Source organism: Denticeps clupeoides, chromosome 10 (genome assembly GCF_900700375.1).
Source record: "Denticeps clupeoides chromosome 10, fDenClu1.1, whole genome shotgun sequence".
Classification (NCBI taxonomy): Eukaryota; Metazoa; Chordata; class Actinopteri; order Clupeiformes; family Denticipitidae; genus Denticeps; species Denticeps clupeoides.
In genome coordinates this window covers 13,572,431-13,590,418 of record NC_041716.1, presented here as the reverse complement: position 1 = coordinate 13,590,418, position 17,988 = coordinate 13,572,431, and the positions used below count along the sequence as shown (strand labels likewise).

The following is a 17,988-nucleotide window of genomic DNA, read 5'->3' as shown; positions in this document are numbered from 1 at the left end:
GTTAGCGCCATCCTACCTCAGAGACCGTATTATACCTCGCACTGCACCTCACACTGTCAGTACTGCTCTCAGGGTATGAGAAAGGCACCCATATAGAATCTTCTCTGTCTTGGCCCCTCGATGGTGGAATGAGCTTCCCCTCGAAGTCAGAACAGCAGTTGCTGAGTATTTTCAAATGGCAGATTAAGCCCTTCCTCTTATGAGAATACTTAAATCAGACTATAAGAAAGTTACAAGTCAGTCTATGTGAGAGTGAATAGAGATAAAATTATTGTATTCATGGTTTGAGTCCCAGTGAACCAGAACTGAATAATTATTGTAAGTATGTCACTCTGGATTAGGGCATCTGCCAAATGCCATGAACGTAAATGTTTCAGTATGAGTAATGCACACACACAATTTAGACACAAACAGGGTGGAACAAAAAGCAACATTTATTTGAATTTTTCAAGACTTTTGTACAAACATGAAAATGTCTGAATCCCCCATCATTTGCAAAAAGGAACCAAAATTCCTCAATGCGTTAGCATTTTGTCCTTATGTCCTTCTTGCCCTTGCCCCTGTGTATACAAGCCACTTCACAATGTCCCCAAAATCTGTACAGCTGCAAAGTTTTAAACCAAAAGAAGGAATGTGAGACTGAAGTGCTTTTACAGTGTGAAGATCCATTAGTGCCACCACTGTCAATCTCTGCTTTTGATTATTAATTCCCCATAAACCTGCAAGTCAGCCCAGAGCTTCCCCATAATCTCAGTCCTTCTCCTTGGTGGCCTTTGTTTTATCCCTCCTCCTCTGTCAAGTCTTCTCCATGTCTAATCTGACTTCTCCTTTTCTTTCATATGGAGGAATACGACACTAAAGACAAAGAGTCCCGCCATCATGGAGAAGACACTGGCGTAGTATGGGTATGCAGAAGGGATGAAACGCTCGTACTGGGTGTGCTGCAACGGGCGGACCGACACCTGAAACATACAACATAAAAACCGTCTCACTCTAGTAGATGCAATTTGATGCGTTCAGAATTTTTGTTATTTGAACAAACTGGACACAATCATATCAGCAGAAGCTCAGCAGAAAATGAAAGTTGTCTCATGTCAGGTGCAATTAACCCCAAAAAATTGTTACAATGCAACAAATTGTATTTGTAATTGTAACATACAGTTTACATTTACAGCATTTATCAGACGCCCTTAATCAGAGCGACTTACAATCAGTAGTTACAGGGACAGTCCCCCTGGAGCAATTTAGGGTTAAATGTCTTGCTCAGGGTGGGATTTGAACCTGGGTCTTCTGGTTCATAGGTGAGTGTTACCCACTAGGCTACTACCACCCAGTATAAGGGAGGAAATGCAAAATCTGGCATTTTTAAAGAGCAGAATGAATTTCTTATCTTACTATGAGAAGTATGATTGTGGCCCTGAATGTGAATAAAGCCTTTTCTGTTTAATGTAGGTGGGTTGAACGCGTTACGTGCTCCATCACACGTACCTGGGTAGAGGAGTATAAGTGTGTGTAGCCCAGCCTGTTGTAATCAACTTTAAACTGGAACACTCCGTATACATCTGGCAACTTGAACTGGATGCTGTACTTCCCACCTGATCGACAATGAGAGCATCGCAACAAGGACTTCAAATAAAGACAGAGGTGAAGTTTGGGGAAATGAACAAAAAGCAAGGAAACATAATTGACAGTGATACCATTTTTCTTGAGGTACGTCCTGACAAAGGGGTCAATCCTCACAAACTCCAGCTGAATGTCATCACCGTCAAATGGCACCCAACGACCCTCAGAAAGCATCTCGATCACGATGCTGTACTCCTACATGGCAACGTTTAACAGCGTTCTAAAATTATTGACCGAGCAATATTGCATGATGATCAGTACATCATTTACATTTATGTATTACTCCCACTTACCTTAAAAACACAATGACAATTTCTTTCCACAGTGGCATAAATAAGACAAGCTGCACATTTTCTAAGAAGTTATTACTAATGATTATTATCATTTTAACATCGACTTTATTGCACGCACCACAAGATCCGTTATGGTGTAGGCAGCAGGAGGAGTGCTTTCACCAACAGGATGATGGGCAACAGCACCAACCCTGAGAACTCCGGCCTCTTTAAACACCCAGCGGGATAGAGCTTCAGCCAGATCCCTGTTGCCAGGCTGCTCGTACCTTTAGAAGTAATGAGGATATTAAAAAGGTAATAACTTTGTAAAACAACAGGAAGCAGTCAGCATGACGGTAAGGCTACCTTTTAGATCCAGGAAGGGCCTTCTGGACAGGAGCATTGAAGAAGGCGTCGCTGAAGAAGTGAAGTGAGCCGCTAAAGACGACCCGGGCGTTGTTCCTGGCCTGCAGGCCTGCGATCAGGAGGGTGTTCTTCCCAACAGCATGTGGATACTAGGGTGCAGACGCATGCATTAAGAGCGCTGAGTGGCAAAGAGGCCAGAAAGGGGCTTGAGACACTGTACCTGCTTGATGGGCTGATCGGGGAAGAACGAGTAGGAAGTGGACGAACCAGTCAGAATGTCCAGGACCAGAGGGTTCTCAGGGTCAGCCACCATGCTAGATGAAGTCAGCATTATTTAACTGCGCTATGTTGCTCACATTGAGCTTCTCTGTTTACTTAATAAATAAATAAAAACTCACCCCACACCCTTGAACAGGATGGGCTTGTCTGTGGGCTTGCCAACAATGGTTGGAGCTTTTAGGAGGTTCTCTGGATCGGCTACAATTAGCGTGTGCTGCAAGAACAGGCAGTTACGAGCCTTTAAAGTTGGATTCCGTGGAGACGTAACCTTGAGCACTATCAGTAATGCCAGGCACTTTTCACCTTGCAAAATCAACTAAATGCATCATGTCTGCTTTGTAATATGTTGGTGTCTGTATACTGTTCAATAAACTTCATTTTTAAATGCAAAGCTTGCAACTGTTAATGAACGCTCAAAAGCTACAATAATAAACTGAGTCAATTCTTACCTCACCAGGGTCTGAAACATCATAGTTATGATGATCAATGACAGCAGTCTTCTCCTCATCAAATTCGATTCCACATTCGCTGCCCAGCTCCCTCAGCGGGTCACCTGGACAGCAGAGGGGATGAAGGAACCTGCTGTAAGCAGACCACCCCGCGCCTTACACTTCGCTTTACACTCCCTTTTACACTCACCGATGTCCGAACTTGCAGCGACAAGTACGTTTCCGCCGCCGTCAATAAAGGCCGTGATGGTCTCCACGTTGATGTTGCCACCAAAGTCTGAAGGGGGGAAACGACAGGTCTTAAAGCAGAGCGGACGATTTATTTTGGCCCTAGCTGATGGGACACCCGAGGCGCCGCGCCCTCACCTTCTACAGACGGGGAGAAGATGATGAGGTGGTCGTACAGGAACTGGCCGTACTTGATCAGAGACAGGCTGGGGTCGTCGGCGGTCTTGAACGTCAGGTCGAAGCCGCGATCTGCGAACGCATGCATGCAAAAAGATCAGCATCCTTGCACAACCTACCACACAGCGCAGGAGTAAGTTTAACATCACCAGCCGGAAGCATTTACGGCATTTATCAGACGCCCTTATCCAGAGCGACTTACAATCAGTAGTTACAGGGACAGTCCCCCCTGGAGACACTCTGGGTTAAGTGTCTTGCTCGGGGACACAATGGTAGTAAGTGGGACTTGAACCTGGGTCTTCTGGTTCATAAGCGAGTGCGTTACCCACTAGGCTACTACGCGGAAGCGCGGAATGAATGAATGGACGTGACGGCTAGCTGCACGGCTAGTCACTTTAAGTGAAATAAAACTACAGCTGCCGCATGGAAAAGCGTTTAAGGGGCCGCAGAGGAGCACTCACCCGCCAGGCTGCGGAAGAACATGGAATGGGTGTCCTTGATGTTCGGGTTGTCCAGGAGAACGAGCGTCTTCCCGTCTCCCCGCGCCACGTCCGCCAGGCAGCAGGCGCACAGGACGGAGAAGAGGAACCAGACGCCGCGTTTACTTCCACGACGGTCCGCTCCGGCCGGCGCCATGCTATCGCCGCGACTCCCCCGGGTCTGTGCAGATGGGACGCCGCCGCTGCGGAGCCGCGCTGACGCTTCCTCGGCCGCCATTGTTCCGTGTAGGCTACGTCAGCGCTCGCGGCCGGGTGACCTTTGGCCTCAAGATTCAGCCAATCACGGCTCGCAAAATGGCCTTCACGGGACACACGGCACAGCACATTCGCAGACGCTGTGAAATATTCGTCCTTTTTTGTAAAAATGTTTTTCATCATTTTTATTTGGCGATCATTCTGGCTGTGTTAGCGCTTGTGGCATGCACAAAAATGCACACACACAAAATCTGCCGTAAAATCCTCATACATCAATATGCTTTTTTTTTCTGATTTTCTTTATAAATCACTTGGTCAACTTGAGTCCTTTACAAAAATGATCAAATATTCAATAATTTAACCCCTTAAATGCCAGGTGAATCATTTGTATTATTGATTATTTATTTTCAAAATCCATAAAAAGCCAGTTCTTTTCCATATATTAAATAGTTGGGGATCAGACAGTGGGGTAATTAGAGTCTGACATGTCAAAGACCAACAACAAAATTGATTTATTGCATTAGTTTTTTTGCGTAGTGTCAAATGATCAGAATGATCAAATATTCAGTAGTTTTCAGAATTTTAACCAATTGAATAATTGATTATTTATAAATAAAAAACACACAAAAAGCAATTTTTTCTATATATTGAATAGTAGGGGGATGAGGCCAAGCTGGTGATTTGAGTTTTGGATGTCAAGATCAACAAAAAACTTGTTTGATTGCATTAGTATCTTTTTGCACCCCCTCACACTCTTCATGTACATGCATAAAATCTGCCATAAAATCCATATCAAGATTTCTTTCTGAAATTCTTTCTTTCTTATCTAAATCAATTAGTCAACTTGAGGCCTCCATCATGGATCATTATGGGGCACAAAATATTTATCTATGAGGATTTGAGGCATGTACATTTTTGGACATGAAGAGTACTTGACTATAGTACTGAGGAACAACAAGGGTTAACAAGGGTTAAATAGATAAGGGATTTATGATAAAATTATCAATAGTTTAAAGTCTTTGTATGAACCATCCAGTATTCTTTAAATATGACAATAGTTACAGACTTGTAATATCTTGCACTAATAACACATAGAAGTTATTTAGTACTTTTTTATTTTTACAATTGACAATGCATATAGGCTGAACAGACTGTAGAATGCTGTTGACCTCAAATTCAAACCCAAGATTGACATACAACTCTCACAAAAGAGTGTCTTCATACTGAAGCAGTACCCAGACCCTGGTTACCATGGTTTAAGAATCCTACTGCTTAAGTAGGATTTTTTCACATGGAGGCTTAATTATATTGTAATTATATTGATTACTGATATTTGCTGTTCATATCAACAAAAATAATGTACCATTGTAATTCGTAGTGCACATGTTTTCACCGTCGTGTATAGGTGAAACAGCATCACAAACTGCTACAAGAGCCTCAACACTTTGTTAAAAAATTAATTGGATGTTTGGCAAGCTGATTGTGGTGTGTCAATATTTCCTTTTAATAATAAACTCAGAAGCATGTTACGCTGTACAATATTAATATTCCACACACTATTGCTGTTTATAGGAAACAGTTCACAAAAATATTATTTTCCATTCATCAAATACAACAAATTGTATATTAACTTGATAGACAGTCTGGTTTCCTTATGGTTAAGGAGTTTAAAAATATCATAAGTCAACCCATATCAGAATTTAGTACATTTAAGTCTGCCATTAGGCACAAGCATCCTACACTGAACCCAGACTCTATACAGGCAGCGCTTTCACCTCTTACGGCAATCACATAAAGGGTTAACTCCGACCGTCAGTCTTCATCTCGCTGTCCTCTCCTACTGCAGTTGTAGCAATCAGTACTTCTTCTTTATCATCAGCCTGGTGCCCGCCTGCTGGAGTGCCTTCCCCTGCGTCGTCTTCACCCTCCCTAGGGCGGAAGAGAAGCTCTCCTCCCTGGATGACCTGCTCTGTGGCCTGCCATGTGGAGTCACCAGCGGCAGCATACTGCTGGTAGAAGTCAGAGTCGGCCTGGAACATGACGAGTGCCTGAGCTGTGTGCATGCGCACGTGCTGCGCCAGCGATGTGGCATCCAAAAACTTCTCACCACAGGAGTCACAAGCGTACAGGATTTGAGTGTTGGGGTCTGAACAGGGCAGGAGAACCGATTATAATGTGACTGATTAAATTAACACCACGTATTTCACACAGACAAACACCTTCCCTGTAGGTACACTGGGCATTAGTACAGACCTTGATAAAGCTTTTGTCATTAGACATTTTACATTTACATTTACAGAATTTATCAGATGCCCTTATCCAGAGCGACTTACAAGTGTCTTGCTCAAGGACACAATGGTAGTAAGCGGGATTTGAACCTGGGTCTTCTGGTTCATAGGCGAGTGTGTTACCCACTAGGCTACTACCACCCAGCTTTATTTTCTAGTCCTACATTACTTTTGATCACAAGAGTAGTTACACTGATGCGTTAAAATCGCTATGCAGCATCAATGTAATGTGAATGTTTATGCACCTAAACAATTTATGTCAGTTCATCGGTCAAAAGGGGAAAAGTATATTGGTATAGGGGTGCCCAATGAATATAGCCATTGACTAATGAGGGATAATGGGACAGCGGTGCCTAATGCTTATTGCATCCAGCAGCTGATTAGGTACAGCTTTATTTAACTCTTTGCACCAAATCTCTATACTTTAAAGAGGCCAAGCAGTGGTCTATGTGTTGAATCAAGGTAAGGATTTGTCCTCCACTCACCTGCCTCTTGCACCTTCTCCACCGCTTTGGTGATCTCTGCCTTCAGAGCCTCTGTCTCATCGGCTGTTACTGATGCTGAAACTGGCACCACTGTGGATGGGAGGAGATTTCAGACGCAGTCAGAACAGAGACAATAACAATGTCATGAACCAACAATCCAGACAATCGTTGTAACATCACTGATGCTATTTCTACCATCTTTACACTTAACCAAACTGACTAGCAGCATAAAAGTGTTAGTTCTTGTTTTGGATGCTTCTAAAAGCATAGTAAAATATTTTATAGCCACACCCCTATTTTTAGTTGATTGATAAAGGAATACATTGTATTACAAGTGATAAAAAGTAATATGCTTAATTGAGATGCCTCTAAAACATATATTTAGAGATATTTAGAGATGGCTCTAAACATTATATCCCATAGATTACAGCTTTATGTCTCAAGTTTACATACAGAATATTTCTTACCTGTTAACTGTGCAACAGCACTAGCTGCTAGTGCTTCAGTGGCCAAGGTCATAATATCATCTGTGGTAACTGTGACAATGTTGATCTCATTGTCATCCATTTCAGAAGCAGAAGTGGAGGTGGGGTGCATCTGCTCATCTCCTTCCCCATCGTCATCAGTCACCACAAGCCGCTTCATCCCAGCCTTCCCCTGATGGACGGTCTTGACATGAGAGCGCAGGTTGTCCACGCGGTTAAAGCCTCGGCCACACTTATCACAGAGGAAGGGTTTCTCCCCTGTTCAGAAAAAACAGATGAAGAATTAAAATGTCAAATTATTCGATTAGTCATACTTCATAACCTAGAAAAGTTTGAAAACGTTGCAAGGATGTTAGACAAGAAATAAATTACTGTGACGACATGCAGATTCCAAGTGAATGACCACAGTAATACACATGTACTCTACCTGTATGGATGATGATGTGCTTGGAGAGATCCCCAACGTTTACAAAAGCTTTGTTGCAGACGTGACATTTATGTGGTCGGATGTTGTCGTGATGACGGATATGATTGGCCAACTGGCTGGACTGCACAAACCTGTACGAAATGAAGAGCTGGTACCATCAGGGTCAAAAAAGTGGCAGTGACTTATCTAGAGAAATAAGAGAAGTGAACCAAACAACGTACCTTTTTCCACAGCGGTCGCACACATATGGCTTCTCGCCCGTGTGCTGGCGCACATGGGCAATGAGGGAGCTGGCCTGAGCAAAACCCTTCCCACAGATGAGACAGAGGCAGGGCTTCTCGCCTGCACACAAACAGCATTAACAAGATAAATAAATAAAGGTATACCAATTGCTGTTACAATATATTTTTCCTGCACTGTCTACCATTTGTATTTCTATGTGACTTTCATCAGTGTCATAATGAGGATTATATATTTTTTTCCAAATGTGTTGTACTTGTTTACATTTTACTTCAAATAATAAAAAATAACAGTTTAATTTAAGTGTTTGTACCTGTGTGGATGCGAACGTGTCTCTGCAGAGCTCCGGGGTCAGCGAATGCTCTCTGGCAGTGCATACACACATACGGCTTCTCCCCACTGTGCACACGCAGGTGCCTCTTCAGGTTACCTACGTATACACGCACATACGTACATATATACATAACGGAACATCACTATGCTTTTTTCTCAGGTACAGTACAGGCCAAAAGTTTGGACACCTTCTCATTCAATGTGTTTTCTTTATTTTCATGACCATTCACATTGGTAGATTCTCACTGAAGGCATCAAAACTATGAATGAACACATGAGGAGTTATGTACTTAACAAAAAGTGGAGACCTGGCCTCCACAGTCACCGGACCTGAACCCAGTCCAGATGGTTTGGGGTGAGCTTGACCGCAGAGTGAAGGCAAAGGGGCCAACAAGTGCTAAACACCTCTGGGAACTCCTTCAAGACTGTTGGAAAACCATTTCAGGTGACGACCTCTTGAAGTTCATGGAGAGAATGCCAAGAGTGTGCAAAGCAGTAATCAGAGCAAAGGGCGGTTATTTTGAAGAGACTAGAAAATAAAATATGTTTTCAGTTATTTCACCTTTTTTTGTTAAGTACATAACTCCACATGTGTTCATTCATAGTTTTGATGCCTTCAGTGAGAATCTACCAATGTAAATGGTCATGAGAATAAAGAAAACACATTGAATGAGAACGTGTGTCCAAACTTTTGGCCAGTACTGTATGTGCAATTTAGAAGCTCCCACCGCACATACACACAGTTCTCACAACCTAAAGCTCCTGAGGTAGGTCCATGTTCTCACCTGAGGTGGTGAACTGTTTTCCACACTCTTTGCACTTCAGTGGTCCGTCTGTGATGTGTATCTTCAGATGAGCCTTAAGGTTTCCCAGCTGCAGTGGGGATAGGACAGAACAAACACAGTTAACCTATTCAGTCTCGGACGTAGCATTTCTAACCACCATACCACTCCTGTGAGCTGACCTGGTTGAATTTCTTGTCACAATGGGGACACTTGTGCCCCTTGTCCGTGTCATGGGTCTCCAGGTGCCGCATTTTGGCAGTGGGGTCAGAAAAGGCCCGTTCACAGTAGTCACAATGGTACGGTTTCTCGCCACTGTGCACCAGCTGGTGACGTTTGAGGTTGCCGGAGGTGGTGAAGAGTCTGCCACAGTCCTCGCAGCTGTAGCGCGCTTCACCCGTATGCCGTTTTCGGTGCAGGTTCAGGAGGCTGATCTGCCGGTAGCTCTTTCCACATGAGGAGCAGCAGTATGGTTTCAGTGGGCTGGAGGCGTGAAGTGGAGTTTTTATAATATAAACCAGAAAACCACATTGTAGCTGACAAGGCAGTTCAAGTACAACACAAAAGACAAGAGTGTTCGTAAGCGGAGTGCATAAAGAAAATGCAGAATTCATAAGGAGTGATGTATATAAAACATGCCATTTCCACAATATTGCTGCATACTACATATAACAAGTGAAATCATAAACACAGTGTCAAGAACAGAAAAATTAATGCCGATTATGGGTTTTATTTAAGTGTACAGATTGCCTGTTCTTATACTTGAGGGGCTTAAAACTGCTATGAATAACTTCAGGTCAATAAATAACACAAAAAGGCAGTAACTATTATATGATTTAAAAGGTTTAGGGTCATTTAAAAATGTCTTCATTACTGTCACAAGAAATATCTGAATACATTTAGAGTAGTAACATCAAAGTTTGTCATTTTAAAAGAGTCATTGATTTTTAGAAAACCCTTTAACAGTGATCTTTGTTCAATGAAAACAGTTGCGCTAACTAAATAAGCAACAAAAAAGGTCTCTGCTGGTTTAAGGAAGCCCAATTTAAGACTTATTAAGACTTTTTTTTATCAAATTGAACATCCTGCATTGGGTGCCAGATTCACTCCTAAAAGACAATATTAATTGTATTTTATCTTAAGTAATTCATTATTATTTGATGTATTAATTTGTTATTTTCTAGCCTGTGTTAATGTTAACAGACTGATATTACCTGTACTGCAGAAGGTCACAAGGGGCGATATTTTGGGCTTCTTGGGTTTGTGAATCACATCTGTGCATGCTCTGCACTTATTGGACCCGGAAGTACGCAGCACGCCGCAAACAGGAGATTACTCAGAGATTGAAGGCTTGTTTAATTTGATTTAGAAAAATAATAATATAGGAACTTACTTTTCCCTCCTCACTAGTCTATTCCTGATTCAGTAAAATCTGAGAATGTTATTATTATAAGAAGAACTCCCACTCTTAGCAGTCTAGATTTATAGGCTAGATATTATACGAAGATAATTCCAATCTCATACACGAAAATGCAAAACACAAATTAGAAATTTGCCAAATTATTTAGAGGTTACAAGTAAAAATTTGTATTAGGTCTGCAATATTTTAAAGATATTTAAACTCTGGATTTAAGGATTACTAGTCATTTTTATTGATATTTAAGGCCTTCATTTTTAAAAACCCAATTTTAGACTTTTTAAGCCTCAGTGGATACCCTTCATAAAACCGGCCTTTTTCAGACTAATTAAGTAGCCGGTGCATCAGCAAATACTGGTTCGACTAAATTTCAAGTACTACAGCATTACAAGCCTATACTATCCGGGTGAAACCATTTTAATTCTTCTAAATATATTGCTGTACACCCAGAGTATTTGTACAAGATGCAGTGACTTTATACATGGCACACCCTCTATATATTATACAATCTAACAAAAAATACTGCAAAGTAGAGAAGAATATAAAGAGACCTGTGTGTTTTCTCATGGGCCTTGCAAGCAGCTGGATCAGAGAAGGCCTTGTGACAGTCTCTGCAGCTGAAGGGCTTCTCGCCGGTGTGGATACGAATATGCCTCTTAAAGTTTCCTGTGTGGGTAAACTTCTTCCCGCAGTCCTGTTCATGCACATGTAGACACAGGGGAACGATTGGGTAGAAAATAATTACATTGGACAGTTACGACTAATGCTGACTAGAACAGGTACGGCATTTCCTCACTTCACACTTGTGGGTGACGGAGCTGTAGGCTTTGGACTCACTGCGGTCTGAGATTGCCCCAGCCCGCCCTGACTTCCCCTCGTTCTCACTGTCTGCCACCAACTCCTCGTCAGCCTCATCTTCCTCACTTGAGTTATCCTCTGCTGCTCCTTCCTCCTCTGATTCTGCAGTCGTGCTCTCCATTTTTCGTTCCGCTGACTCACTGGTACCTTCATCTGAGAGAACAATGCTAATTTTAACCAGGTCCTTTGGGTGGTAGTAGCCTAGTGGGTAACACACTCGCCTATGAACCAGAAGACCCGGGTTCGAATCCCACTTACTACCATTGTGTCCCTGAGCAAGACACTTAACCCTAAATTGCTCCAGGGAGACTGTCCCTGTAACTACTGATTGTAAGTCGCTCTGGATAAGGGCGTCTGATAAATGCTGTAAATGTAAATGTAACCACTGTATGTCATTTGGTAAGGTGTCATTGTGTAAAATGTATATCTTTATGAAATTTCCTGTTGTTTTATTTTAATTATACTGCTTCAGAATAAGAAACTGTGCATATGAAGCGGTTTCTTTCCAGGAGCGTGTAATAAGTGGCAGCTTTCTAAATGAAAAAGGAGTTGAGCAGTGAAAGTTATTTATATTAAATAAAGAAACAAGCATGGCTGTATAATATGCTTACCCTGTATCACAGCATGTTTGGAAGCACTTTTGGCCCTGCTTCTGCGGGTGGTGATCTGAGACCTGCTCGCGCCAGACTTGAACGCAACCTCTGCTCAACAAATACATGTTCTTATTTTATTTATTTTTTTAAAGATGGCGGTTCATTACCAGGAAGAGAAAAAAAAAACTAACTGGGTGTGTAGTCTGCATCTGATGGGTCATCCTGAAACTCTGTTGTGTCTTTAGCTGCGCTGTCTTCTTCCGTATTGTCTGGCGTTGTGATGGAGGTCTCTGCCTTGCTTTTCTTGGCTGGAGCAGAATCAGCAACTTTTGGCACCGTTGCCACTGTGGCTTCTGCCTGTGGCTGAATGGTCCCTCTGTCAGCGATGCTGATCACTGCCTGCTGATCCTCACAAGTTTCGACCGAAGGACCTTCCTCACCCTTAGGCTCCTCAGGCTGTGACTGAGGAGCTGGGGTCTGGTTGCTCTCTGATCTCTGACCTTCTTCTGCCTTGTCTAATGACATTTGAGAAGTAAAACAAGCCCATTGATGGACAAAGGTAATAATTATAATGAAGAACACAGTCAACAACAATCTAAATCTGGTCAACTTAACTACATTCATAGAAATCCTCGGATTTACTCACAAGCACAAAGGTCTGTTCCAACTGTGGCTGTCGGAGAGGCACTGAGAGACTGATAAGCAGAGCAGGCATTGACAATTTCCTGCATTTGCAGGAACGTCGCCACAGCTGAGACATCCTCCACATTCTGGGGGCTCAAGCACAGCTTAGCTGTATACATGAACTCAAGCACCTGACCCAGACCTGAGAAAAAAATCAAATATGCCATAAAATACCCCCAATAAAATATATATTACTGTTAATAGATTTCACATTCATCAAACAAACACCTGCAGCATTGCTGATATCCAGATGCACAACATCCTTCTGATCCAGGAACAGCGTGCGAAAATATGCACTGCAGGCAGCCAAGACTGCCTTATGGGCCTTGAAGTCGATCCCGTCCACCACAAAGGTGCAGTCACACAGCAGCCCCAACTGCCGCTGTTGGTTCAGCTGTTCCAAGACCTTTCCACTGTGCCAGGGGAAATCCATCTGGGCGATCCAGTCTGGGAGACCCTTTCAACTGGGAGGACAAGAACCAGCTCAGGTTAATTTGGTTTCTGTATGCTCAAATGTAGGATATATGTATGCAGGCCAGCATCTTGCATGTGAAGTGGTGAAGTGAAGCGATTGTCATTGTGAAACACTGCAGCACAGCACGCGGAGACACAATGAACAGTGTCCTCTGCTTTTAACCATCACCCTTGGTGAGCAGTGGGCAGCCATGACAGTCGCCCGGGGAGCAGTGTGTGGGGACGGAACCTTTCTCAGTGGCACATCAGTGGTTCGGGGCTTACTTACCTGCTAAGCCACCACTACCCCTCAAATGTGGTCGGGAGCAGTGCTAGTGTTTTATATTCACGCCACGGGGCAGTGGTGGCCTAGCGGTTAAGGAAGCGGCCCCGTAATCAGAAGGTTGCTGGTTAGAATCCCGATCTGCCAAGGTACCACTGAGGTGCCACTGAGCAAAGCGCCGTCCCCACACACTGCTCCCTGGGCACCAGTCATGGCTGCCCACTGCTCACTCAGGGTGATGGGTTAAATGCAGAGGACAAATTTCACTGTGTGCACTGTGTGCTGTGTATCACGTGTGACAATCACTTCACTTAACTTATTAGACACCCGTATCCAACGTGACGTATGATCAGTAGTTACAGGGAGACACTTAGGGTGAAGTGTCTTGCTCGGGGACACGGTAGTAAGTGGGGTTTGAACCTGTGACTTTGGGTCTTCTGGTTCATAGGAATGTGTTACCCACTAGGCTACTACCATTATTCCAAAATCAACATGATCCTAAGGAAATCAAGTGCAATTTGGACTGATTAAAGCAATGAATCATTTGGTGGAATGCTCAGATCCATCAGTCGCAATCATAGCACCTTATTTTATCTAATAGTACAAGAAATACATAAAAACGTGAAGGCCCCAGTTTTTGTGTGGTGGTAGGGGCCTAGTGCGTAACACAGTCACCTATGAACCAAAGACCCATTTTTTTTGTATATGCTAGGTTAACACACCTGGTGGGGCACTTTATGAATCATGGGAATTATGGGCCCCAAAACCACTGAATCTTCGTGTTTTAATAGTTTGTATTTTTCACGCTATTGTTACTATAAGGGCGTTTGAGCGCCGCTTTTTCTAGCCAACGCCACGTTCACCCCACGCAGTCGGCTTTAGGAAAAGTTACTAACGTAGCGAAGTTTGGACGAAGAACAGCGTTGAGGGGCTGAGGGACATTGAAAGGGACAACATCTCAGCCCCGCGTTTCGCCAACTCGCGTTTGTTTGACGATGCAGCGGATTGATTATGCATCCTCCTCCCTCCTGGCTCCCTATCCGGGATTAATTCAGCGTGCCTGGACCTGCACGACAACATGGCGGGTGCGGGCGAGGCGGCCCGCGTCTGTTTGTCCTTTACGAGTCGTCCTTCTCCAAACCACCAGCTTCGGCGTTAGAGTAAAAAGGCCTCGGACGTACCTCGGAATAGTGGCCGCGTAGCCTGCGACCGGTGCGAGGACGCGGTTGCGGATTGTTTTCTCGTGCGCCTTTGCTTGGTCGTTCAATCGAGTTATTCGGTGATCGATGTAGGTGCTCAGCCTCAAAGCGCCGCCATCTTCCGCTCTCTGATCGATTGATAGTGGCCGGGTGTGGATTTGGGATTGCGCATGCGCAAAGCTTGTCCAGCGCCGATGCCTCGCGTATCCACTAGGTGGCGCGCTTGTATTACGCTGCTCGCACGCGATTTCGAGGATTTTTAATGCAAGCCAGACAACTTTATTGCAAACAAATTGGTTTTACAAATATTTTGTAATAACAGCATACAGCATGTCTGCCAAAGGGTGTTTTTTGTCTTCAGTGTGTTATTGTACACGAACCAACATAATTAAACAACAACTACTGTTGTAGTGGGTGGTAGGAGCCTATGAACCAGAAGTCCCAGGTTCAAATCCCACTTACTACCATTGTGTCCCTGAGAAAACACTTAACCCTGAGTGTCTCCAGGGGGAATGTCCCTGTAACTACTGATTGCAAGTCGCTCTGGATAAGGGCGTCTGATAAATGCTGTAAATGTAAGTATTTTTGGGTAATGGGAAAATATAGAAAATTTTCTGTAATTAAACCATATGACAAATATTGTTTCACTTAATATTCACCAAATGTTCAGAATTTTAGAATCCCTAAGCTGTGGTGGAAATAAATCAAACGTTTAGATGGAGATTTTCTTAAAAACATGAGTGTGTGCAAAATCTTTTCACTAGCTTTTTTTTAATGAAAGCTGGAGAGAATATAAATGATGATTAAGAAAAGCAATATGTTGCCTTGTCAGCCAGGACAATAATGGGATTTTTTGTTTTAGTTAATTTTTTTATAGATAATACAGATATTTCAACTTCAGGATGCACTTTGTTATTGACTTGGTGCACTTCTGATAATTTGCACTTTTGAAAGGAGCCTGCAGGTTCTACTCCCATTTGTGTGAATAATTATTACCCAGAAGGAATGGACATTTTTAGACCATGAGAAATCGACAAACCGCCAGGGCTACTTCAAACGGTTGATATTACTCTACAGACTATATCATTTATTTAAAACCTTTGATAATGACAACATGGGGTATTTATAGTGCACATAGTGTTCTGAGCACACGGGGGTTCAGCACTTGTGCTTGTTCTGTTCTCCACTTACCGACAGCGGATAGAGAACAGATCACTGAGTCACTGGCCTGAAATATGCCAGCACCGTATGCATAATACACACACATGCAGTCTTTTTTCTAAACAGACGGTTTTATTTTATCAGTTTATCCATGCAGAATTGAAAACACACAATATCATGTCAAGTGGACTTAAAACAGACTCTGAAGATCATGGCAAAAATTTCAGTCTTTCAGGATTAGGATTGTGTGGCCACTGTTCCCTATAACTTTCTACTGTCTTTGGGAGCAACATTCAGCTGCCAGACACAGTTATGGAGTCTAGTGTGTGTGCGTGTGGCCATTTATGTGTCTGTTTTGTCTGGATTGTATTCCTGCCTTGGTGCAGGCTCAGAACTGAGGGATCAGGGAACAGGGTTCTGGCAGGATCTGGTCTCTGCAGCGGAAAGAACACGCAGCTGTGACCGTGAGGCTATTAAAGGGAGCGTGTGATGTCAGGAGAAAGTGCAGTCAGTGGTGGTGTGTGTCTGAGCGCACACAGCCTCAGCTCAGCTCAGATCTTGATCTCTGTTCGGAAGGTCTGAGCGTGATCCAGTTTGGACGGGAGTCTGCGCGCTGTGATGGTGAGTGCCCCGTCCCTCCCTAATGATGACGTCACAGACGTGGGGTCCATGTCCTCAGGTAGTTGGCACTTGTGGGTGAAGGTGTTCATCACTGTGCCGTCTGTGGCCAGCTGTTAAGGAGGAAAGCGGCGGTGAGGATGTGGCTTCGAAGAAAGGAACTTCAGGGACAAGTTCCATCTTATTTCTGCAGCCTACTTGCCTTCTCCGCTCGAACTTCGATCTGATTGTTGGAGGTGGTGACAATCACATCTTCCGGGGAGAAATCACAGACATCTACTGTGAACTGGTATGTGTCACCCAGGGTCTTAATATTGCCTGGTGATCCCGACCGACCTTGAAAAACATGCAACATTGTCAAGCTTTTTAATATATTTAAATAAGCGCAGGATCTATTTTTTATTAAAATGCAATGTGAATTTCGAAGTCATCCAAAATTCTGTTCAAACTAAAATGAATGCACAGAAAGTATGACATTCACTTGACAGTTTGTACGTTTGTCCATCAGCAGCCCATTCATCTGCTTCCCTGTCTGAGTGTGTCATTGTCACCAAGCAACAGAGCCAGAGGTCTCCTCCCAGACATCACCTCAGTCATTCTCCATCTGTGAAGTCACAGCTCTGGCATAAGCCAGAATATTGTCCCGCCACACACGAGCCACTTAAAACCCCCCAAAGTCATGCCACAGCTCTGAAAGATCTGCCCTCCCATCGCTTCCTGGCTCTCGATGTCAAAAACACCATGAGATAAAACAGAGGACGAGTCCAGAACCCGCTGATATAAACACACTTTCAGACAGAAACGGGGTTGTGCGTATGGATGCCCATGTCCTGCATATCAGCAAAACATAACACAAAAGTCAACATAGAGGGTCCGTCCTCCTGTCGAGCTGAAGAGGCTTTTTGCCATTTACATTGTGTGACAGATATTGATGACATCGATCCGCACTGGAGCCCCCTTAAAACACAGAGCTGTCAGTTGCATTGACCCGCCGCTTGGGAAAGAGAGGGATGTTCACTCACTTGAAAAGCCCCGAGCGTCCTCGCGCGGGCGCATGAAGGGGCCAAAATCCTCTGCGAGATTCCCCGGCTCTTCTTCCATGTGGGGGGCTCGAGGAGGAAGAGGAGGAGGGTGAGGCCGAGGTGGACGTCTGCTGGAACCGTCTGCTGGAACCGCCGATGCTCATAGAGGTCTAAAAAAAACCGATGGCAGCTCAGGACCCCCTCTATACCCCCCAGTCACACGGCACTCGAGCCCCCTCTTTGTCCCCAAACTGTCTATGCAGCCCAGTCTCTGTCTGATGCTTAACTGGGAAAATCCATGGCTGGGGCGCTTTTATAAGGCTTGTCTGACCAGTGTGTGTGTGTGTGTGTGTGTGTGTGTGTACGCGCCGTACATTACAGAATGATAACTATGTGCTATATTTATCATCTGAGGGACGAGAGCTTGGTGGCTGGAAAAGTTTAGTGAGCTGAGAGCTCAGAACTGAGAACAGGTCTAACAAAGGGAAGGGAGGGGGGGGGGTCAACTGATGGCATTCCAGACACTTGCTCCCAGAAATAGCTGAAACAGCCCCCTCCAACACACACACAC

General features: G+C 43.9%; 3 protein-coding genes across 3 annotated transcripts; all 3 read right to left on the bottom strand.

Moving 5' to 3' along the window:
* Positions 1-416: 416 nt before the first annotated feature.
* Positions 417-4,164, bottom strand: LOC114797940 (dolichyl-diphosphooligosaccharide--protein glycosyltransferase 48 kDa subunit). Its single transcript, XM_028993258.1, has 11 exons — positions 3,856-4,164; positions 3,356-3,466; positions 3,180-3,266; positions 2,990-3,093; positions 2,660-2,754; positions 2,482-2,575; positions 2,262-2,410; positions 2,035-2,182; positions 1,698-1,818; positions 1,489-1,595; positions 417-962 (listed from the first exon to the last, which is right to left on the bottom strand). The coding sequence occupies exons 1-11, from the start codon at positions 4,109-4,111 to the stop codon at positions 813-815; spliced, it is 1,422 nt and encodes a 473-aa protein (XP_028849091.1). The 5' UTR covers positions 4,112-4,164; the 3' UTR covers positions 417-812.
* A 1,023-nt stretch (positions 4,165-5,187) lies between these two features.
* Positions 5,188-14,745, bottom strand: LOC114798201 (zinc finger and BTB domain-containing protein 17-like). The gene is made up of 15 exons (XM_028993698.1): positions 14,599-14,745; positions 12,910-13,145; positions 12,644-12,823; positions 12,189-12,512; positions 12,016-12,105; positions 11,343-11,557; positions 11,098-11,240; positions 9,312-9,612; positions 9,133-9,220; positions 8,328-8,444; positions 7,996-8,116; positions 7,775-7,905; positions 7,330-7,605; positions 6,863-6,952; positions 5,188-6,235 (listed from the first exon to the last, which is right to left on the bottom strand). The coding sequence occupies exons 2-15, from the start codon at positions 13,112-13,114 to the stop codon at positions 5,889-5,891; spliced, it is 2,628 nt and encodes an 875-aa protein (XP_028849531.1). The 5' UTR covers positions 13,115-13,145; positions 14,599-14,745; the 3' UTR covers positions 5,188-5,888.
* Positions 14,746-15,887: 1,142 nt separating this feature from the next.
* On the bottom strand, positions 15,888-17,715 carry LOC114798452 (heat shock protein beta-7-like). The gene is given in 4 exon segments (XM_028994178.1): positions 15,888-16,508; positions 16,598-16,731; positions 17,418-17,514; positions 17,516-17,715. Coding segments are annotated over 4 exon segments (477 nt in total). The 5' UTR covers positions 17,582-17,715; the 3' UTR covers positions 15,888-16,328.
* Positions 17,716-17,988: the final 273 nt, after the last annotated feature.